Source organism: Ranitomeya imitator, chromosome 5 (genome assembly GCF_032444005.1).
Source record: "Ranitomeya imitator isolate aRanImi1 chromosome 5, aRanImi1.pri, whole genome shotgun sequence".
Classification (NCBI taxonomy): Eukaryota; Metazoa; Chordata; class Amphibia; order Anura; family Dendrobatidae; genus Ranitomeya; species Ranitomeya imitator.
In genome coordinates, this window is record NC_091286.1 from 151,793,949 (window position 1) to 151,818,457 (window position 24,509).

Consider the following 24,509-nt stretch of genomic DNA (forward strand, 5'->3'; position numbering starts at 1 on the left):
AACTATCCAATATGCTTCATGTAACGCGTGTGTCACAATAGTTCAAAGAAAGACATTTCTTTATAAAGTGAACATTCAAGTTGTAGTAAAAACGTCACTCTGTACGACCATTGCATCCTGGGGCAATCACTATTCTGACAAATAAAGTCTTCCTTTTGGGCTTTTTTAAACGAATGCATCATTTTATTATTTTTTGAAAAATAAAAAAAGACCACAGACCTGAATTGTAAGCATTTTTTACACAAGTGTCCTAAAAGGGAACCATAGGCAGCATAAATCAGAGGCCGGCTGCTGGACTGCAGCGAGGTAGGCTTTATTCCAAAACGCCGCAATGTTTCAGAGTACACAGTAAGGATAATGGGGAGAGACCAGACCTGGCGCCAAGTCCTAGCGGACTCTCTTAGGACTGTTTGCTCTATTTTCCTCAATACTGTTTTTTAGGCCGTGTTCACAAGTTCAGTATTTTCCAGCAGTATTTGAAAGACAAGACCAGGAGTGGAGCAAACAATACTGAACGTGGCCTAAAGCTCCGGTAATCTAACAAGAGCAGCTCAATTCCAGGTCTATCCTCACTGCAGTGGGATGTTTTCCCTATAAGGAGGGCTCATGTGGATGTCCCTGATATAGTAAAGCACTAAACGATAAGGAAAAAAATATTGTTATTTTCTAGAAATCTCCTTTGATCTCGGGGTGAGAAGGGGGACAATTAAAAAAAATAGATAAAAATATTTTAAAAACCATTAAATAGTAAAAATATACATATTCTGAATTTAAAAAATGTGTACACAATACATTAAATAAGAATTCAAAACATTATTTGTCCATTGGATTAATTCTTTATATATATTGATAGATCGGGCGATTCTGAACGCGGCGATACCAAATATGTGTAATATTTGAATTTTTTTATTGTTTTAATTTGAATGGAGCAAAAGGGGGGTGATTTAAACTAAGATTTTTTTTTTAATATTTAATTTATTTATTTTTTTAATTTTTACTAGCTTCAGTAGTCTCCATGGGAGACTAGAAGCTGGACTGCTTGTGCTACATAGAGCAGGGCTACAGCCCCGATCTATGTAGCAGATATGCTCACTTGCTATCCGGCTATGATAACCACAGGGGTCTCCTGCTGACTCCGGGTTGTCATGCCAACCCATCGGCGACCCACGGGGATGTGACATGGGTGCCAATGGGAGGAGGTAATGACATGCTTCCTGCTCGTGCATGTTAAATGCTGCTGTCAGAGATTGACAGCAGCATTTAACAGGTTATCAGCAGCGGGTGAATAGCTTTTCCACCCTCGGCTGTTCAGATCAGCCGTCATGTGCCGGAAAAGGTACGGGCTTCATCGCCGGAGCCTGCACCAAATCGGGAGGCGTCCAATGACGGACTCTGCCCATCACTGGACGTTAAGGGGTTAAGCAGCGTAAACTGACGTGTGCGTTTCTAATCCGCAACATGTCAATTTCTCTTGCGGATATATTGACTTGTGCAGACTTTCCATACAAAAATTGCATTAGATGTGGAAAATCCCAAAGTAAAAATGACGCATGTAATGCTACGTTCACATTTGCATCTTTGGGCACAGCGTCGTCGACGCAACACAAAACGCATATACACAACGCAGCTTTTTTTGACGCATGCGTCTAGACACTTCAATGTGTTTTTTTCTCAAAAGGCGCATGCGTTGTACAACGCAGGTCAACACAGGCACCTGCGCCGTATGCTTTTATCATACACCCTAATGTGTTTTTTTAGGCGCATGTACGACGCAAGTGCGTCGCATGCGTTTTTGTTTGAAAAATTAGCGCAGGCAAAATGCTACATGTAGCATCGCCCGCGCCCTGTCTGGTGCGCCAAAATGACGCATGCGTCGAACAACGCTTCACAACGCATACCGGCGCATGACCATGCGCCCCACATGTTAAAGATAGGGGCGCATGACGCATGCGTCGGTATCCGTCGACGACGCTGTGCCTAACGACACAAATGTGAACGTAGCATAACTGGCACATGACTAAACTGCAGCATCATAAATGTAATGCCACTAGCACCTGGCATCCAAACAGTCAGCCGACAATGGCAACAGCCATAGTGGAGCAATGTATGGGCGGAACACAGCAGGCTTTAGGGTAGGTGCACACGTTGCGGATTCTCTGCGGATCCGCAGCGTTTTTTGAGGTGCAGAAACGCTGCAGATCCGCAACTGATTTACAGTACAATGTAAATCAATGAGAAAAAAATGCTTTGCAAACTTTGAGGAAAATCCGCTGCGGAAACGCTGCGGTTTAAAAGAAGTAGCATGTCACTTTTTTGTGAATCTGCAGCGTTTTTGTACCCATTCCATTATAGAAAACCGCAGGGGTAAAAAAACGCAGCAAATCTGCAAGAAAACCGCAGCAAAAACGCACAAAAAACGCGACAAATCTGCAGGTGCGTTTTCTGCCAGAATCCGCACCAGAAATTCCTAAGCCTAATCCGCAACGTGTGCACATAGCCTTAATGGTTAATGGCCACTGCTGGGTAATAGAGCTTCATCAAACTCATTTATCACCCGATAGGTCAATTATGTCCTGGACAATCCCTTTAAAGGGCACAGAATGTCTGTTCAAACCAGATACAGGAGCTTGCTGCTTCATAGTGGGGTCAGTCACTGCTATACAGCTCCCCACCTGCTTGGTTTCCATCTATTTCCGCTCTTCTCTGGTTCTATAAAGCCAGAGCTGTCAATCAAAGAAGAGGTGGGCGGAAATAGAGGGAAAACAAGCAGGTGGGAAAATGTATAGAAATGATTAGCTCCGCCTTTTTGCACCGAGATGCAGTACATCTTTTGGACAGCTCTTCTGTGCTGACAGAGCCCCTTTAATGAATTTAAATGATAGAAAATTGGGTATTAATTTGCCTATGGCAAATCTGAAAATAGAGTGGATTAGCTACCCCTCAATATCACAGGGTAAAAGAAAAAAGCCTCAAACTGTTAATCTGTGCTCAACTCGGCAGTGTTAAGTGGAGCTTAAGGTAGATGCAAGTTTTGAAATAAGTTTATTATTAATGCAATAAATTTATATTATGAACAACTTTAAAAGGAAATTTTTGGGGAAGTGGACAACCCCTTTAAGGAGTTAGTATTCGCTTAGAACCGTATCAATGTCAGTTTCCTCAAAAACTTCAAAGAGAATAAGAAAAAAACATTTACATGTAAAAATATAGACGATTAGGCCCCATCATAGGGACTTAATACACTAGCCAATCTCGAAGCAAAATTAGGTTTGGTGCTGGAATACCATAGAAACCCTGCTGAAAACAAGACCCTGTACCCCACTAGATTATTCTAGATCCTCTTTCCAACTACTCTGTTTTACAAATAAAACTTGAGTGATGAATCCTCTTGTCTGTATACGGTCAGCACCGATTGGTCAGAGCATGGAGGGGCTCACCCCCAACTAATAACAGTTGTCAATTTATTCATGAATTTGGGGGAGAAATCAGGCTCAATTAACACCACAGCCCTACGTTGGCGGCATCAACCAGGAGGATCTTTGCGCCTTCCGTCGGAGGCATGTGCCCACCGTGCGATCCATTACTGACCGGGCACTGGCAGTATTATACTGTAGACCATCAGGTTATCTGAACAGTTTTTCCTTTGATTTTTGATCAGGAATAATTTATTCCTGTATAATTTATACACGTATAAATACCTCTGGACGAATAGAAGGTAGTATAACAATTTCTTGCAGAGCTTGTTTGGCGAGCTCTTGTCCTGCAATGTCTGAAAACTTGACAGATGGCCCACTAAAAAACAGAACGTGTCGATCTTAGGTTATTATATGTTAAAAATCTAACGAATACACATACAAATAAGGGATGGACCATGTACATACACGTCCTCAGTATAAGCAGGGTATGGGGAACATAATACATTTTGGAATATAGAAGGCTTACAAAACATCTACAAGTCTATGTTCAGACTCCTAATGTGTTTTCTTGTCTCGGACATGTAAAATAGAATAGTCACCGGGTTGTGGTCCTCCCATCTTCCCGATACAATTCACAGCCGTGTGCTCGGAGACGGCAATATACTACAGAGATGCATTCCTGCCAGCATAGCTGAGTGTATGAGCAGCACAAACCATGCACCAACACCAGGGATGCATGTACAACACCTAAGCTAGACTAGCCCCATAAAACCCCCATGCCATGGGAGGGGTGGGGGGCTGTCACCTTCCTTTTAAGCCAAGGATTTACAAATAGGTTAGGTTATAAAGTGTTAAGGTACCTTCACACAACGATATCGTTAACGATATCGTTGCTTTTTGTGACGTAGCAACGATATCGTTAAGGAAATCGTTATGTGTGACAGCGACCAACGATCAGGCCCCTGCTGGGAGATCGTTGGTCGCTGGGGAAAGTCCAGGACTTTATTTCGTCGCTGGATCTCCCGTGGACATCGCTGGATCGGCGTGTGTGACACCGATCCAGCGATGTCTTCACTGGTAACCAGGGTAAACATCGGGTAACTAAGCGCAGGGCCGCGCTTAGTAACCCGATGTTTACCCTGGTTACCAGCGTAAAAGTAAAAAAAAAACAAACACTACATACTTACCTACCGCTGTCTGTCCCCGGCGCTGTGCTCTGCACTCCTCCTGTACTGGCTGTGAGCGTCGGTCAGCCGGAAAGCAGAGCGGTGACGTCACCGCTCTGCTTTCCGGCCGCTGTGCTCACAGCCAGTACAGGAGGAGTGCAGAGAAGCAGAGCGCCGGGGACAGACAGCGGTAGGTAAGTATGTAGTGGTTGTTTTTTTTTACTTTTACGCTGGTAACCAGGGTAAACATCGGGTTACTAAGCGCGGCCCTGATGAGTTGATTATAACGAAACGCGTAGGGAAACATGCGGTGATTCTTGGGGTTTAAACTATCCATGTAAACAGTGTGGACGGGTTGAAGTGTGGCCAGAACTATAGGCCCCCCCCCCACTGTATGCTGTTACGACGAGAACTCTCACCCACATCACAAGAAAGTTCGAGGTGAGATCGTTCCAATTATTTATTTTGCATTTGATCGCATTTACTGCACCTCCATGTGACAGGTGGGGACAGGTGACATGCAATATGCTACATATATGTGAAGCTTTGTGATATATGTATGTGTTCAAATACTCCCCTCTAGGAGTGTATTGGGCGCTCCGGTTCCTCCCCTTCAGAGACTGACACATTTATGTGATATAGATCTTGGGGATTGGATTTATGGTATTATTCCCCTTGAATGGGAATTTCTTTTCTTGCTGAGTCTTATATGTTTTTACCTAGTTGGGTATACCAACTTTTTAGTATATACCTATTAAAAGTTAATTTTTAGTACTATTAGTCACACCCTGCTTCCGACAGAACTAACCCATCCACTAGTGATAAGCGAGTGTAGTCGTTGCTCGGGTGTCCGAGTATTTTTTAGTGCTTGGAGATTTAGTTTTCATCGCGGCAGCTGAATGATTTACAGCTATTAGCCAGGCTGAGTACATGTGGGGGTTGCCTGGTTGCTAGGGAATCCCCACATGTAATCAAGCTGGCTAATAGCTGCAAATCATTCAGCTGCGGCGATGAAAACTAAATCTCCGAGCACTAAAAAAATACTTGGAGATCACCTGAGCAACGACTACACTCGCCCATCACTACCATCCACATATTACATGAACGAACAATCATTAGAATGACAATGTGCAACTTAACCAGGCAAAAGCAGCCGCTCAAATGGGGTCAGATTTGCTGCCCTTAACAGTTAACAGTTGCATTGTAAAAGGGTGTTGATACAATTTTAATGTGAGCGTCAAATTTCCTTTTAACTAGGATTAGGTACGCCTATGTGTCTGATACACATCAGACGGTACCAATTTCCTGACCCAATTTGCAAGGATTTCAATTCTAATTCAATATGCAAATTGTCTCTTCAGAGAAAAAGAGGACTTGAACTCTATAGCGTCACCTATTGGAAGTAGCGATTCTACAACAGGTGGCGCTATAGAGTTTAAGTCCTCTTTTTCTCTGAAGAGGCAATTTTCATATTAAATTTCCCAGAGGAGCATTGCACGGCGAATAAGCCTCCTTACCTTGACAAGCCAGAGCTGGTATGTCCACCTTATCCCTTAGACCTCAATTACAATTCGAGAAACTTAATGCTTTTAACAGAGGAAAGTTTTTCTTCTGCTGTCATTATTAGAAGCTGAGCCTGTGAGTCATCTGAGCACTACAATAGGATTGATTTTTAGAGCCTGCAGATTCCCCCCACTACAATTTCCTTTAACAATGAGAGCTACAATGCAAAACTATACCTTCATATGGCAGGACAGATCTCACAATGCTACCACAAGGAGGCGGCTTCAGCTTCATACTGCAAATGGCTCCAAAGTGGGGAAGAAGCAATTAATGCCCCATACACATTATCATATTTTTTGGACTATAAGGCCTCTTTCACACTTCCGTTTTTGTACAATCAGTCACAATCCGTCAAAATGTTGATAAGACGGATCCTGTGCAGATTGTAAAAAACGGATGCACTGGATCTCGCAAGACTGCCACGTCATCACAGGTCATTCTCGCAATGCATTACTGGGAACGGGAGCATCAGGAACGATGGAAGGTGAGAATATCAAGATTTTATATATTTTTTTTAATTATTTTTAACATTATATCTTTTTACTATTGATGCTACATAGGCAGCATCAATAGTAAAAAGAGAGAGCGCGAGAGAATTTCCCTGACTGGAAATTCTTCCGCACATGCTCAGTTTCCAAAGAAGGAACCAGTCGCTGGATTTCTGCTTTTGACACAGCGACGGATCCTGCGTCCATAGGCTTCCATTATAGCCAATGACGGACGGTGCAGGATCCGCGATTTCCCGACGTGCACAAAAAATGTTTCTATGTGCGTTGTCTCCGCCCAACGGACAGCGATTTTACGACAGATCCAGAGCATGACGGATGAAACGGAAGGCCATCCATCACAATCCATCACTAAGGCTACTTTCACACTAGCGTCGGAATCTCCCCGTCGCAATGCGTCGGGCAGAGATTCCGACGCTAGCGTTTGACGCACTGCACAACGGGTGCAGCGGATGCATTTCTCCGGCGCATCCGCTGCCCCATTGTGAGGTGCGGGGAGGTGGCGGCAGAGTTCCGGCCGCGCATGCGCGGTCGGAAAAAGCGGTCCGTCAGGAGCAAAAACGTTACATTTAACGCTTTTTGCTCCCGGCGGTCCGCCACAACACGGTGCGACCGTCGCACGACGGTTGCGACGTGTGGCAAAGCGTCGCAATGCGTTGCCAATGTTAATCTATGGGGCAAAAATGCATCCTGCAAACAACTTTGCAGGATGCGTTTTTTGCCATAAACGACGCATTGCGACGTCTGGCAAAAAACGCCAGTGTGAAAGTAGCCTAATACAAGTCTGAGAAAAAAAAAAAAAGGATCCAGCAGAGAAATTTGCTGAATCTTTTTTTTTTGACCCCACAAAACGACGCATTGTGACGGAAAAAGAAAGATGGAAGTGTGAAAGAGGCCTATGACCCTTTTTCCTCCAAAATTTTGCAGGAAAGTGGTGGATGCGTCTTATAGTCTGGACTTAACTTATAGTCCAGCTGTGCCTGTGGGGGTGGAAGAGACAGTGGCAAAGGAGTGGGTAACCCAACATGTGCCCACTGTTAGAGAATTAATATTTACTGCACCCCAAGCCTATAGTCCCGTCCTCCTCTATGCACTGAAGACTGCAACGAGAGATGGGTGGGACTATGGTTGCGGAGAGCAGTGAATAATCACTAATTGCAGGCACTCGATCACCCAGCCACTGCAGCCAACACGTGTGCCTGCCATTAAAGAGAATGACTATTCACTGCGCTCCACCATCCATAGTGCCAGGAGTGTGGAGTAGTGAATATCCCGGTAGCAGACCGACGTGTGGGGGTCATGCGCCACCTACACGCCGAAATCGGCTGCTGGCATCAGAACAGGACGCCGTGCTGCGAGGGAGAGGAAGGAAGGTGAGTAGAATATTTTTTATGTGGATGGTGTGATGGGGGCATGTATACCAAGACAGGGGGGCCACGTAAACGAGGATTAGGGGGTCCATACATACCAAGATGAGGGATAATGGTACAGAATTGAGGGACAATACCCCTATAGCAGTGTCCACAGTCCCCCCCTCACACCACAAGGTCTTTTTCACATGTCAGTGTCTCCAGTACGTGTGGAGAGTTTCCACACGAACCGGAGACACTGACGCGTAGACGAGTGATCCACATGCTCACATGTCCATTTTTGTGCACGGATCACATGGAACCATAAAAGTCAATGGGTCTGTATAAACACGTACCGCACACGGATGCAGTCCGTGTGCATTTTTCAAGTTATAGGGTTAACATTGAAACAAATTGTTTCATTACTAGACAGGTGTCTAGACCTTCATTGGCAACACACTTTAAATACATAATCACTAATGGATCACACCCTTTGACATCTCCAACCATTTAATTAACGCATTAGCTCTTCATTTTCAGATACAAACCTTTGGCTCTGGTACGTATCCACACAGACAGCACACGGATCACACACGGACAGCACATGGATGTGACACATGGACACTTATCTCTGGTACAGGTTTTTTCGGTACCGGAAATATCAGGACGTGTGAAACTGGCCTAACAGTCATGGCCACATTTTTTTTTGCTTCAATTTTTTTTCTATTCTCCTCCTCAAAGCTTGCATCTTTTGGTACGGTGCATCTTCGGCTGTGTGCACACGGAGCGCTTTTGATGCACTTCCGCTGCGTTTTTTCAGAGTGAAAATAGGCCAAAAAGGCTATGGAATCCTTATGCAAGTTAAACCCAAGTTAAAGTTAAGAATCCTGAAGTGTTGTGAACATGATCAATAAATTTCCTTCTGCATTTGTAGTGCATTTTCTTCTGCAGCATGTCAATTCTTTGTGCAGATTTTTAGGGTTTTCCGCACATTGACTTCAACTGAGTCCGTTAAATCCACAGGTATAAAAAGGTTTTCTGATTTGCTGAGTTTTTGTTTACGTTTTTACGGGCTTTCCCATGGCGTTTCCCACACTCATCTGTGTGACAGAGTGGGAAACATGGGCGGAGGTTCTGATTGGCGGTACTGTTTCAGTGGGTCAGAGCGCTGAGGGGTCATGCTGCCTTATGTCAGCGTGACCTATGGTAAAAAGCTTAACGCAGGTCAACAGGCATGGGTTAAAGAGACTACTCCTCCCATCAGGCTAGGTCTGTCGTCACTGAAAATAGTGATAGCAGGAGCCGCTGGTGGGAGAAGTAGTCTCTTGTCAGCTGGCGCCTGTGCTTACACACAAAAAAACAAACATGTAAAATAATAATTACATACATATTGAAATAAAAATCACATACTCACCTAACACCAAATCCTCAATGCCAATGTCTCCGAGAAAAAAAACAAAAACAAACCACCATATACTCCCATGTGCGCCATAGTCCACGTAAGGCTACTTTCACACTTCCGTCTTTTCAGATCCGTTGCAATGCGTCGTTTTGGGAAAAAAAACGGATCCTGCAAATGTGCCCGCAGGATCCGTTTTTTTCCCATATACTTGAATTAGCGACGGATGGCCTCACGTCGGATCCGTCGTGTTTTGGCGGACCGTCTTCTGGAAAAAACGTTCAATGTAACGTTTTTTGTCTGCGTCGAATAAACGTACAGCGATGGATCCTACGGCGTCCATCGTTGGCTAAAATGGAAGCCTATGGGCGCAGGATCCGTTGATGTCCGTCAAATGACGGAATCCAGCAACAGATTCCGTTTCTTTTTTTACACTGAGCATGCCTAGAAGGATTTCTATTCCTTTAATTTAACCCATTTTTCCTGCAGCATCGACGGATCCGTCAAAAAACAGGGTCCAGTGCATCCGTTTTTTTACAATCTGCACAGGATCAGTCTTTTCAACACTTTTTTCGAATCAGTCACAATCCGTCAGACGGAAGTGTGAAAGTAGCATAATCCTGAGTGTCCCACGGCGATCCCACGTTTAGAACAGCCACATCAAGAGATGCGACTGCTCTACCAGGTTGCCGGCAATTACCTCCTGTCAGTTTATCGCGCCAGCAGTGTATCACTGAGCTGCCCTGACAGTTCACTGGAGTTCATCAGCTGATCAACTCCGGTGCTCTCACTTACGGCACTACCGCTGCGTGAGAACTTGGTGACAGCTCTCAAAGTCATCAGGATTGTGGTGGGACATTATGGATCATCTTCTCTGCAGACAGGTGAGGAATATTGTGGTTTATTATTTTATTTTTGTTGTAGAAGACGTTGGCGTCAGTGGGTTAGGCATTCGGTGAGTATGGTTTAATTTAGATTCAATAAAGGAGTGCAATCATTTCAAATAAAAAGGACTTTATTCTGGGTGTATGTTTTTTTTTTTAATATCACTATGGGTTTAGTAATGGGGCATCTTAGAGACACTTCTCAATTACTAACCTGTGGGCTTGAGGTTACATCAACCCACTCACCCAACCATTACCCCACTTGCCACCGCTACAGGGCAAGTGGGAAAAGAGAGGCTAAGTCCCAGTTTTTCTGTGATGGCTGGGAGCTGATGTTTTTAGTCTGGGAGGGAGCCAATATCCATGGCCCCTTTCTAGGCTATTAATATCTGCCCACAGCTGTCTGCCTAGTCTTTGCTGGTTAGATTTTTTTTAGGGGGACCCCCTGGACACTCCAGTAAAAGGCTAAGCAAACAGCTGTGAGCTGATATAACCTGGGAACCTTTATGGCCATTGGCTCCTTCCTAGATCATCATCAGCCCTCAGCTGTTGGCTTTCCCTCTGCTGGTTATGAAAATTACGAGGGAGCCCACGCAATTTTTTTTTTTTTTTTTTTTTTTTTTTTTAAGTTGCTGTTTGGCTACAGCCTATGTAGGTTCATTGTGTTAATGCTCCTATATAGGCTGGTGACAGTGTGTGTGTGTGTGTGTGTGTGTGTGTGTGTGTGTGTGTGTGTGTGTGTGTGTGTGTGTGTGTGTACACACATTTACCGGCTTGGTAATGAGGGTGTCTGCTTTTTATAACTAAGCCTAGGGCTAGGAGTCAATGATGGCTGCTGACACTAAGCCCTAATCACATTGTTCTGATGATACAGCATCAGAGTGAAAAAGGTGTTGATGAACAAAGAAACCACATCACAACTTTTTTTTTTTTTTATATCCTCTTTTATTTAGCTAAAAAAAAGCCTTCATTGCTGTACAAAAACACATGCAAAAAACACATGCAAAATCACAGCAAAACACGCGTTTTTGCTGCCAAGAGATGCAGAAACCTTGCAGAAATTTCTGCAGGCAAATACTGAATGTGTGCGCATAGCCTTATAGTCCAAAAAATAAGGTAGATGGCTGGCAGCCAACCATCTTGGCTGTCTCCCATAAACTGGATCGCTCCAGTGTTCTCCATCTCTTGCCAGCAGCTTTTCAACAGAAGAAAAAAAAACAATCAGCATTCATAAATTGGTAGTCTGAAATCAGACACGCCAGATTGCAAGCTACCCCAACAATCAGTAGGCTGGTGCCCCAATACTGTAGGCTGAACCTATGATATTGGTCGGTGTGGTCAACACTAGGCTAATGTGTAGAAAGTGGGGTCATATTTAAGCGTAAGCTCATTCAGTCCAGGCATAGTTCTCAAAGCACATCACTTACCTGTCTACAACTTCATTCAAAATCAGGTTTGCAAGATTGCTGTCCACATTTTTTAAATTCTTCATATCTTTTTTCCTGAGACCTGTAGTTGGTGTTGTTGGCTTATTGTTCGGTTTACCGTGTTTTACGCCAGCTCCCTTAAATTACAATTAGAAAAAAAAAAAACACATTTGTATGCATACAAAACGCAAGAGACAAAATGTAGTAGTTGCTCATTTCTGGACCAAATATCATCATGTATTTGCCTTAGGTATTTAATATCATAAAATGAAACAACCAACTATGATGGAAAGTGCTGTAGGCTGAATACGATTTCAAAGTATTCACAAGTTACTACAGCATACAAAAACACACAATACACTGACAAACAACATGATACAAGAGACACACAGGCTGGCCTTTGGCATACCCTTGGAGCTGAAGGATTTAAACCAGTTTGTCTGTTAAAAGAAGAAGTGGTACAATTGGGAATCCTAGGTGCACTGGAAATACCAGGGGACATAGCTTTGGGAGTGACTTTAGCCCTTGGGAGAGGGTTGCTGGTAACAGAGACCGGGTCTTTCTTTTTTGGAACGGCACCTTTTTCTGAAAGTGAAAATTGAAACAAAAATAGTTAATTCTACATCAGATTAAGAGGAAAATACTGAGCATACAAATGTGCAGTCACACAACAATGCAAATACGAGACGAAGAGGACTAGAACTTTATTGTCATCTACTGGATGATGCAATCCTTAAAAAAAAAAAAAAATTCTCATCTCTTTAATACAGGACTTAGGATAAAAAAGCCAAATCAAACACTCCACTTGCAGACGTGTTCTGATGTGCTTTACACTGAGGAGGTGCAAAACTCGCAAGTGTAATGATCCAGAAGAGTATTGTATGGCCTATAAGTCTACTTACACACGCTTTGCACTGCAGAATGAGAAACATTCCCCCTTAGGCATCTATTCATGGATCTCTCACTTCAAATGGAGATTCTGGTTTGGCTTTTATACAAAGTCATGTGGCAAGGGGACGATATTGATTTTAAGGCTATGTGCACACGTCAGAATTTCTTGCAGAAATTCTGAACAAAACCAGACATTTTCTGCAAGAAATCCACATGCGGATTTTTTGTGTTTTTCATGGATTTTTTGCGTTTTTTCCCCGGATGTTCTTGGATGCAATAATATAGTGGGAAAAACGTAAATTTAATGAACATGCTGCGATTTTTTTCCGCAATGCGTTTTTTTAGTGGAAAAAAATTCAACATATGCACAAAAATTGCGGAATTCATTCTAAATGATGGGATCCATATGTACGGTATGTGAATTTTAAGCGTTTTTATCGCGAAAAAAGGGTTAAAAAATTTCAAAAAATCCGCAACGTGTGAACACAGCCTTATGATTGCTAACAACAGGTGGCACTAGAGTTCTAGTCCTCTTCTCTGAAGAGGGTATATGCACATTTAATTTCCTCGAGAAGTAATATAGTCTAAACTACTCCTTATACATGCCACAAAGGGAAAACATTCCCATTACCATTCACACAACCACAAAGTGGTTAAAACTAAAGGTACCGTCACTTTAAGAAACTTACCAACTATAACGACAGCGATCCGTGACATTGCAGCGTCCTGGATAGCGATCTCGTTGTGTTTTACACGCAGCAGCGATCTGGATCCCGCTGTGACATCGCTGGTCGTCGCTGAAAGTCTGGAACTTTATTTTGTCGTCAGGTCGGCGTGTATAGTCATGTTTGACAGCAAAAGCAACAATGCCTGCAATGTTTTTACATGGAGCTAACAACCAGCGAGAACAATAAGTACGTCACTGGATCGCTTCTGCATCGTTCAGCTGTTGCAGTGTTTGACGTCTCTACAGCGACCTAAACAGCGACGTTGCAGCGATCGGCTCGTTGTCTATATCGCTGCAGCGTCGCTTAATGTGACGGTACCTTTAGTCAAAAGAGGGCATGGCTGAGCGGAGCCAACAACAATAAAAGTGTAATAAGTGACAAAAAAAAGGAATCTCGTCCCTGACCACAGTACATTTCTTGCAGGGGTGCACAGCAGCTGAAAGGTGCACCAGACTCATTAAGAGGCACACGTCTTAATAAACTAGGAGCATCTTATGCTTCAAAAGGTTAGTGTTGATGAATGGGGGCCAAAATACTCATTAGTTATACAACCTATAAAGGACTACTGCGAGAAACCCCACATTTAACCCAGTGTCTGACAACCTAGACATCGCATTTATTCCCAGGATTCTTCCCATTAGCCACTTTGGCTCCATATGGTTCCCTACAATGCTACATGCAAACTTATGGATCTCATGAAAGTGATTCCCTCATCTCAAGGCCAAACCAAAAGGAAAATAGCAAATCCTGCAGTAAACCAGCGGTGTATGCACAATATCTCCAGTGGCCTTATGTTACAATTGCAGAAATATCTGCTCTGCTAATAAAACAGTGAAGTCCACATGAAAAAAAAAAAATGCAAAATTTAAAGATATGGACATATTCAGGGCAAACTTTTTTCCTCTTTTAAATGTATGCATTTTTTTGTTTAAAAAACAAAATAAACACATTTACTCAATTTGTCTTGATTAGTGAGTTATCTGTAAATCCATCAGTGAAGTCAATCTGATGGAAGAGTTTGTAATGCTTCAGACTAAGTTCACATGATGAGTTTTTGACACTGCAGACTTTGGCTAAACAAAAATGCAGCATCTAACCGTCCCAGTGAAATCTCATGCCCACTGCATTTTTGTGTCTTTTGTAATACAGTGTAAAGTGACCTGCAGTGTGTTATCGAAATCTGCAACATGTCAATTTCTCTTAAGGCTACATTGAGTTTTAGGTGCAGATATTCCCCATAGAATTGCATTAACTACGGAAAATCTGCAGGTAAAAAAAAAAAAACCATGTAAACCACACGACTTATCAAGGTGTTGTCAAAGCCAAATACTAGTAGGTATCAATAGAAAAGCAGCTTCATTTAAAACATGACATACTAAAGAGGAGGAACCGCAACACCAAAAATATAATAAAAATACAAGTAAAAAAAAAAAAAAATCAAACTCAAGTAACTGAATTTACCAGTAGGCACATTGTCTCTTCAGAGAGGAAGAGGACTAGAACTCTAGTGCCACCTATTGGAAGTAGCAATCCTAACAGTCAATGTCGACCCTTTAACGAGCCTTGTCACATGACTTTGCAAATTCAGATTCTGGTTTGGCTTTTATGCTGACAGTGTTTCGGGGTACTGCCCCTCGTCAGTGCAGCTCGGTCAGATGCCTCTCACTCAGCCAAACCAGATCTCCACTTTGCACTGACGAGGGGCAGTACCCCGAAACACAGTGTCTGCAAATTCAGATTCTGGTTTGGCTTTTATCCCAAGTCATGTGACAAGGCTCGTTAAAGGGTCGACATTGACTGTTAGGATTGCTACTTCCAATAGGTGGCACTAGAGTTCTAGTCCTCTTCCTCTCTGAAGAGACAATTTGCATATTTCCCAGAGAAGCATTGCGGCTTTAAGTCTCCTCATCTTGACATGCTTAAAGGGAACCTGTCGCCCCCAAAATCGAAGGTGAGCTAGGCCCACCGGCATCAGGGCCTTATCTGCAGCATTCTGGAATGGTGTAGATAAGCCCCCGATGTATCCTGAAAGAGGTTAGAATATACTCACCCAGGGGCGGTCCCGCTGCGGCCCGGTCCGATGGGTGTCGCAGTCCGGGGCCTCCTATCTTCTTACGATGATGTCCTCTTCTGGTCTTCACGCTGTGGCTCCGCCGCAGGCGCACTTTGTCTGCCCTGTTGAGGGCAGACCAAAGTACTGCAGTGCACAGGAGCCGGGAAAGGTCAGAGAATCCCAGCGCCTGCGCACTGCAGTACTTTGCTCTGCCCTCAAGACAAAGACAAAGTACGCCTGCACCGGAGCGTGAAGACAAGAAGAGGACGTCATCCTATGAAGGTGGGAGGCCCCGGACCGGACCGCGACACCCATCAGACCGGAACGCAGCGTGACCGCCCCTGGGTGAGTATAATCTAACCTCTTTTTCTTATCTTTCAGGTTACATCGGGGGCGTATCTACAGCATTACAGAATGCTGTAGATAAACAGTTGTGGGCCCCGATGCGAACTTTCAAATGGGGCCCCCCATGCCAAAATATTTCCCACCCAAATTCACATTTTCCCTATTCATTTCGCACACTATAGTTTTGTTACAATGTTATATAGTCTGATCTAATACTGCCCTGTAATTGCTGAGAAAAATGATTTTTATAACTAACATGTAGCGGGTCAGATCTGACTTTAGTCAGATGGACAATTTCAAGTGACATATTTTAAGTGTATCATCTGAAATATACCACAATGATAACCCATAGTATATTCTTCACGCTGTCATGCCCTGATCCATCTGCTTTCATTCACTGGTACGTCTGAACGATCTCCTACTCTGGAATAGCTACTGCACCCCTGAATCCCATGTCCTTCCCTCCCTCTTTCCAAACTGCTGGTACGTCTGAACGATCTCCTACTCTGGAATAGCAACTGCACCCCTGAATCCCATGTCCTTCCCTCCCTCTTTCCAAACTGCTGGTACGTCTGAACGATCTCCTACTCTGGAATAGCAACTGCACCCCTGAATCCCATGTCCTTCCCTCCCTCTTTCCTAACTGCTGGTACGTCTGAACGATCTCCTACTCTGGAATAGCCACTGCACCCCTGAATCCCATGTACATCTCTCCCTCTTTCCTAACTGCTGAGCCGCCCCTCTCCATTGCCAGAGCCGCCGCCTCGCCCCTACCTTCTGCCCCTTCCCCACTATCCCATAGAATGTAAGTCCGCAAGGACAGGGTCCTCTCCCCTCTGCACCAGTCTGTCACTGTAAACTCGTTTACTGTAAATGATATCTATAACTGTATGTAAACCCTTTCTCATGTACAGCACCATGGAATTAATGGTGCTACTGTAGATAAATAAATAATAATAATAACATTTCCCTATGCTAATAAGGGTGATGTCTTTGGAAGTGCAGACACTCTGGGCGTTCATGTCCTCCCTTGCTCCAATTCCAAGTGCACTCCTGGCGTTTGAAATCTGTGTGCTGTTTCTTCCTGGTATGATGCGCATCTGGGTCATTTCCGGTCCTGTGTAGTGTGGGGGTTTATTGGGTGTACTGGTCGGCTCTGGAGCATGCGCACTGCACATTCTGACACTGGCGAGTACACCCAATACTCCCCCACAGTGTACATGACATGCTGGGCTCTGCCCACAGCCGTGTACCATTCTTCCCGACTCAGAAATTTACAGCCTGTACACACGCGGCTTCGCTACGTACACCTCGTACACGGAGCTCAGCTCCATAAACCCTGTACACACGCAGCTCCTCTCACCTTGTATATACGGCTCTGCTACATCCACCCTGTAAACTCCTCCTGACCCCACACAAACTTCCCCTCATCCAGCACTATGACAACCAGCACAGCACAGTCCTGCATACACTGAGGCCCCTGATCATGTGACCCCTGACTCCTCCCCTCCTGTGACCTCATCACAGGTCCTGTGCACACAGAACAGCCATATATGTGGTGTGCGGCTCTGCGGGTGGAGGTAGGTAGAACAAACAAAGAAGAATGCAGTCACTGAATCCACTAAAAAAGTATCTTTATTACAAAACCATTAAAATAACATACACGGGACCAAATAAATAGTGCAAATGGGACCAGCAGATGACAAAATACATGTCACAGGCAACATACAGGAGCAGTCACCCAAGGTACGGTGAACCCAGCAGAGGTCCAGAACCACCCAGCCGGCGTAACAGAGCACACATAGCCTCATAACAACCACCCACTATTAGTAGGAGTATCCGCAGTGCTGCCATAAAAGGCTACATAGTAACACGAGTAGTACAAATAACTATATAAAGAGAGGCATGTGGACCTGCTGCGATGGGTCCGGACCAGCGCGGGGGGCACCGAGACACTCCGACGCGCGTTTCGGTAGATGTACCTTCCTTAGGGGGCGCATGCCCCTGATGTGTCTAAACAGTAGAAACCCCCCACAATTGACCCCATTTTGGAAACTAGAGCCCCCAAGAAACTTATCTAGATGTGTAGTGAGCACTTTGAACCCCCAAGTGCTTCACAGAAGTTTATAACGCAGAGCCGTGAAAATAAAAAATACTTTTTCTTTCCTCAAAAATGATTTTTTAGCCCGCAATTTATTTTCACACGGGTAACACGAGAAACTGAACCCCAATATTTGTTGTCCAGTTTGTTTGGAGTACGCTGATGCCCAATATGTGGGGGTAAACCACTATTTGGGCACACGTCGGGGCTCGGAAAGGAAGTAGTGACGTTTTGAAATGCAGACTGATGGAATGGTCTGCGGGCGTCACGTTGCGTTTGCAGAGCCCCTGATGTAACTAAACTGTAGCAACCCACCACAAGTGACCCCATTTTGGAAACTAGACCCCCAAGGAACTTATTTAGATTTGTGGTGAGCACTTTGAACCCCCAAGTGCGTCGCAGAATTTTATAATGCAGAGCCGTGAAAATAAAAAATATTTTTCTTCCCCCCACAAAAATAATTTTTTAGCCCCCATTTTTTTATTTTTCCAAGGGTAACAGGAGAAATTAGACCCCCAAAATTTTTGTACAATTTTTCCCGAGTATGCTTATGCCCAATATGTTTGGGTAAACCACTGTTTGGGCACACGTCGGGGCTCGGAAGGGAGAGAGCACCATTTGACTTTTTGAATGCAAGATTGGCTGGAATCAATGGTGGCGCCATGTCGTGATTGGAGACCCCTGATGTGCCTAAACAGTGGAAACCCCTCAATTCTAACTCCAACACTAACCCCAACACACAACCAACCCTAACCTCAACACACCCCTAACCCTAATCTTAACCTTAATTCCAACCCTAACTCTAGTTCCAGCCCTAACCCTAAGGCTATGTGCCCACGTTGCGGATTCGTGTGCGGATTTTTCCGCACCGTTTTTGAAAAATCCGCAGGCAGATCGCCGCTGTCAGTCGGTGGGGGGGGGGGGGGGGAGGGGGTCAGATCGCAGTCTCCCTCCATGGCCGATGATACTGCAGCATCAGCCATGGCTGGATTGTAATATTTCACCAAATTTCATAGGTGAAATATTACCAATTGCTCTGATTGATTGGCTGTTGAAAGTGCAACAGCCAATCAGAGCGATCGTAGCCACGTGGGGGCAAAGCCACCCCCCCCCCCCCCGGGCTAAAGTACCACTCCCCCTGTCCCTGCAGATCGGGTGAAATTGGAGTTAACCCTTTCACCCGATCTGCAGGGACGCGATCACTCCATGACGCCACATAGGCGTCACAGGTCGGATTGGCACCGACTTTCATGACGCCTACGTGGCGTCACAGGTCGGGAAGGGGTTAAAAGAAACCAAAACTGTTACACTCACCTACACGGCGCTCTCACAGCATCCTGCTCTGGTGCCAGCAGCTGCTTACTGCTTGTAAGCAGAGCATGGCAGAGACGTCATGCGCTGCTCACAAGTAGAGCACAGCTGCCAGAATACTCACCGGCACCATTCATCACAGAGAGCGGTGAGTATCCATTCCTCTTCAGTAGCGAACAGTGTCAGCCAGTGGCTTCCTGCTGCTGCTGGCGGTCACGTGTTCCATTCATTTCTCTTAAGTAATGGCACATGTGACGATCGACCCCAGCAGGAAGCCACTGGCTGACACTGCGCACTACTGAAGAGGATTGGATACTCACCGCTCTCTGCGGTGAGTATTCCAGCAGCTGTGCTCTGCTTGTGAGCAGTGCATGACGTCCCTGCCATGCGCGGCTAACAAGCATTAAGGAGCTGCTGGCACCGGAGCAGGATGCTGCGAGGGAGCACCGTGTAGGTGAGTGTAATGGTTTGGTTTTTTTAATCTTTCCTGATGGGGCCATGCATACCAGGAACGGGATGGGGCCAATTCTAAAAGAAAAAGGATGGAACGAATCATATCAGGAACAGGATGGGGCCATTTATACCAGAAAAAGGATGGGGCCAATCATACCAGGAATGGGATGGGACCAATCAAAGAAGGACCGTGATGGGGCCAATCAAACCAGGATAATGGTGGGGCCATGCACACCAGGATAGGGATGATGGAGCCATGCATACCAGGATAGGGATGAGGGGACCATATATACCAGGATAGGGGACAGTACAGAATTGACCATTTTTCTTCTATTTTTTCCCCTAATTTCCTCCTCCTAGGTGCGTCTTATGGTCCGGGTGCGTCTTATAGTCCAAAAAATACGGTGTTTGGTAGTCAACATTAGACAATGTAACATACTATAGAAGGCAAACAGTGCAAAGCTTTTAAATAAAACCAAATTGCAAAAATTATTTTTACCCCAAAATACATGCATTATGGAAAATAAAAATTGTCCTAGCTTTTTGCTTTCTTTGTCACTAGAATGCCCAACCAAATTAGTCACTTATTTTATCCACAATAATGAGTTGCAAAATTCTAAAGATAATCTTTTACTTTATCTAAAGGGCATTTGCAAGCAAGACATGGCATCAGTAAAGCTAAACCCACCTGGCTTGAGATGTCCATTGCGGCAAGGTAGGTTAGTACTCTCACTACACACTTCCATTGGCTTGTTCTGACCTTGCATATCTACTTGCAGTGTTGCTATGCATACAGAGGAAAAAGGTAGAAATAAAACAAAAAATGAACAAAAACAAACTAGAGCCACTGTGATGTCACTACACATGCTACTGTCATAAGTTTTGTTTTCTTAATCAGTTAAATAGGTGGAAATTGCTGTACTGAAAGCGAACTAGATGTGACCACTAGTGTGTGAGAAATAGGCCGGGGACCATTACTGCTTACATATGTGCATGGCAATCCCTATAAATGGTTCTCCACAAGATCAGCACAAAAGCGACTATAGACTTAAACAAATGTAAGCTGGCCACACACATCAGATTAAGGTCGGCTGAACCTGGTAACTATACAATATGACTCACATAACGCTAAGTGTCGGGGAAGAAAGGACAGGATAGTTGGTACCAACCTGTCCAATCTTTTTTCCTTAAAGGAAAATTTGCAAAGTGTTTGTTATAACAGGAAATTTTGTGCAGTTAGCCCCACCACATGTTAACCTATGGGAGTTGCATGAAAGTAGCCATACATGCTGTTTTATACAGTAGCTGTCATCGTGGATAGGATATTTCACAATCATTGCTGTAAGTGTATATTCCCATTTATTATCTGTTTGGTGCCATGATAATTAGCCATTAATAATCAGGGGGCAGAGAGGGGGGAAATCCACAATTTAAAATGACCATTAAAACAATAATACTTTATGTCTGTAGCAAGCTGTGTTACACAAGCATTCAATGCATAATGCTGAAATTATGAAGGTGGGAAGTGGAGACAAAAAACACAAAACAAATGGAACAAGAAAAGTCTGCAGCTTTACACTTCTATCATTAACAGGCTCAATTTCTTACAGACACAGATGCATTAAATATAGGAATAGAGACAACAAGTGAATGAATGTATGATGAGAAAAAAAAATACTGTACATAAATCTTTCGGTAAACATGTAATGCAAAAGCAAGAAAGTGAACAAACATGGAACATGCAAAGCTCACAAAGATGTGTTAGCAGCAAAGAGCAAGGCTACGGAGAAGAGGTTATCCACTACTTTATCACTAATGATTAATGTCTGATCAGTTAGGGGTCGGACGCCCAGCAGCCCTGCCGATCAGCAGTGTGCAGATAGTGGCTGCGGGCTGGGTACTGCGCACCCTCCAATACACACGTGCCGCACCTACACAGCTCACCATCAGGTAATTATGGCTTCTCCCATCATAGGTTCACGGACCTCGTCTACATGCGCAGTATCACACCATGTGTGACATCCTGTTATTGCAACACTTGTACGTAGGTCGTCACATGTGTACTAAACCCCTAGTGTACCCTCTTTCAGATTTGGTATATTCTCACCTTTGTGCTATCATTTCCTATACCTTTTTAGCACATCTACACTTTTACACCAATGATACATACCTCCAGGTCTATTGATCCAGACAACTTACTCTTGTTATATTTCTATATACTCTAGTTTTTGGTATTAGTCCTATACTTGACAAGACCTGTCCACTTGGACACCATTACATTTATTTTATATTATAGCTACTCCTACATTACCAGCCCTCATCTTGGCGTACTATTTTACATGTATCTTCATTGTATATGTCTGTTATAGATTCTTGCTGTTTGTACGTACAGCGCTCCTGCTAGTTGTGCCACCATTTCACCAATAGTCCTACACAAAGGTGTTTTATTTTCAATCTCTTATTTCATGCTTTATTTGAGCCCTCCTTGACCTGTATTCAGTCTTTATTAGTGTTAGGCCATGTTCACACGTTGCGTCGGGTCCCTGCGGGTTTTCCCGCAGCGGATTTGATAAATCTGCAGGGCAAACCCGCTGCGGTTATCCCTGCAGATTTATCACGTTTTGTCCTGCGGGTTCCGCTGCGGGATTTTACTGCTACTATTGATGCTGCATATGCAGCAATATGCAGCATCAATAGTAATGTTAAAAATAATAAAATCATGATATACTCACCCTCTTACGTCCCGATCTCCTCAGCGCTGCAGGCGGCGGTCCGGTTCCAAAGATGCTGTGCGAGAAGGACCTTAGTGACGTCACGGTCATGTGACCGCGACGTCACCGCAGGCCCTGCTCGGACAGCAACCCTGCGACCGGACGGCCGCGTGCAGCGCTGAGACTTCAGAGGTGAGTATAACATTTTTTATTTTAATTCTTTTTTTTTTTACCACAAATATGGTTCCCGGGGCCTGGAGGAGAGTCTCCTCTCCTCCACCCCGGGTATAACCCGCACATTATCCGCTAAGCGGATCAATGCATTTCTATGGGTGCAGAATCGCTGTGATTCTGCACAAAGTAGTTATATTTCAAAAACCTGACCTGCACATCCAAACATAGACTGAGTGTGAACAGGTGCTGAACCCAGAGTCGCCAACTCGTATATAGTTAAATAAATAGGGCAGCACACTGCAGCGCCAAAACATGCAAACTTGAAAAAACGAAATTTGAACTGCATTACTGCACTAGAAATATGAAAAATGAGAGCTTTTAGCGCACAAAAATGGCCAATTTTATGTGTACCTCGTAGCCACGTTAAGGCATCTCTCTTATACGAGGTCCTACGCTTGACCTACCTCACTGAGAATAAACGTCTCCATCTGAATGGGTACATGTAGAAACCTCTTCTTGGACTCAAATTCTCTCTCTATGTGGAGGGGTATTGGACCTACTATAATTAAAACACCTGAAGCTAGGAGGCGGGGAGTGCACGATCAGAAGGCTAGAGAATACATTTCAAAAACCTGACCTGCACATCCAAACATAGACTGAGTGTGAACAGGTGCTGAACCCAGAGTCGCCAACTCGTATATAGTTAAATAAATAGGGCAGCACACTGCAGCGCCAAAACATGCAAACTTGAAAAAACGAAATTTGAACTGCATTACTGCACTAGAAATATGAAAAATGAGAGCTTTTAGCGCACAAAAATGGCCAATTTTATGTGTACCTCGTAGCCACGTTAAGGCATCTCTCTTATACGAGGTCCTACGCTTGACCTACCTCACTGAGAATAAACGTCTCCATCTGAATGGGTACATGTAGAAACCTCTTCTTGGACTCAAATTCTCTCTCTATGTGGAGGGGTATTGGACCTACTATAATTAAAACACGTATAAGAGAGATGCCTTAACGTGGCTACGAGGTACACATAAAATTGGCCATTTTTGTGCGCTAAAAGCTCTCATTTTTCATATTTCTAGTGCAGTAATGCAGTTCAAATTTCGTTTTTTCAAGTTTGCATGTTTTGGCGCTGCAGTGTGCTGCCCTATTTATTTAATTATCTGCACAAAGTAGCGACATGCTGCGGGTTATAAACCGCTGCGTTTCTGCGCTGTTTTTCCCGCAGCATGTGCACAGCGGTTTGCGGTTTCCATAGGGTTTACAGGTTACTGTAAACGCAATGGAAACTGCTGCGGACCCGCAGCTGCAAAATCGCCGCGGTTCCGCGGTAAAAACCGCAACGTGTGCACATAGCCTTACTGTATCTGAATGGTCTGACATTCCGTTGTGCGCACATATATATCACTGATATACAAAAGTACTAGTTGATATACGGTATACAGTATGCATTGCCTTGGTTCAGTGTGTTCTGACCTACATCCTACTACTCAAATCAATAGGAGGCGGATGTGCAGTACCCAGTTGCAGCCACGGTCAGGAGACTGAGCAGCGCCACAACTGAGTATTTCCAGTCGGTGGCCGTCATCGACACAGATAACAGCTGATCGGCAGGAGTGCTTGGTGTCAGACCCCAACTGATCAGACATTGATGACCTATCCTCAGGATAGGTCATCAATGATAACGTAATGGACACCCTCCTAGAAGGTGAAGGAGACCCAACCTGCTGTTCATTGGGTTTTTATATGCTCTAAATGGAGCAAATCACCATACAAAAGGGTAAAATTCCTCATTAAGAGCAGAGACAGACTGCCGTATTTCTCGTGTGATAATCGCATGGCACTGCACTGCATCTCTCCGACCCCAACATGACAGCGTGATGGATTACTATGCAGCTATCAAGCTCAGGTCAGGAGAGCCGTCAGCCAGTACAAGTTTTAAGATGTGATTCTTGCATGAGAAATACGGCAGTCTGTCTCTGCGTTAATAACGTAAATATTCAGTCAGATCAGCGAAACATTA

General features: G+C 44.2%; 1 protein-coding gene across 2 annotated transcripts in view; it reads right to left on the reverse strand.

Moving 5' to 3' along the window:
- The window catches only part of SPAST (spastin), an 88,169-nt gene that overhangs the window by 45,904 nt on the left and 17,756 nt on the right, over window positions 1–24,509 (reverse strand). The window contains exons 4-7 of one of the 2 annotated variants that reach the window (XM_069769223.1): window positions 20,281–20,376; window positions 12,120–12,295; window positions 11,711–11,847; window positions 3,699–3,792 (exon numbers count right to left, since the gene is read on the reverse strand). In XM_069769223.1, the coding sequence (XP_069625324.1) occupies window positions 3,699–3,792; window positions 11,711–11,847; window positions 12,120–12,295; window positions 20,281–20,376 (503 nt within the window). The remainder of the gene's footprint in view (window positions 1–3,698; window positions 3,793–11,710; window positions 11,848–12,119; window positions 12,296–20,280; window positions 20,377–24,509) is intronic. The other variant, XM_069769224.1, reaches the window with a different exon arrangement.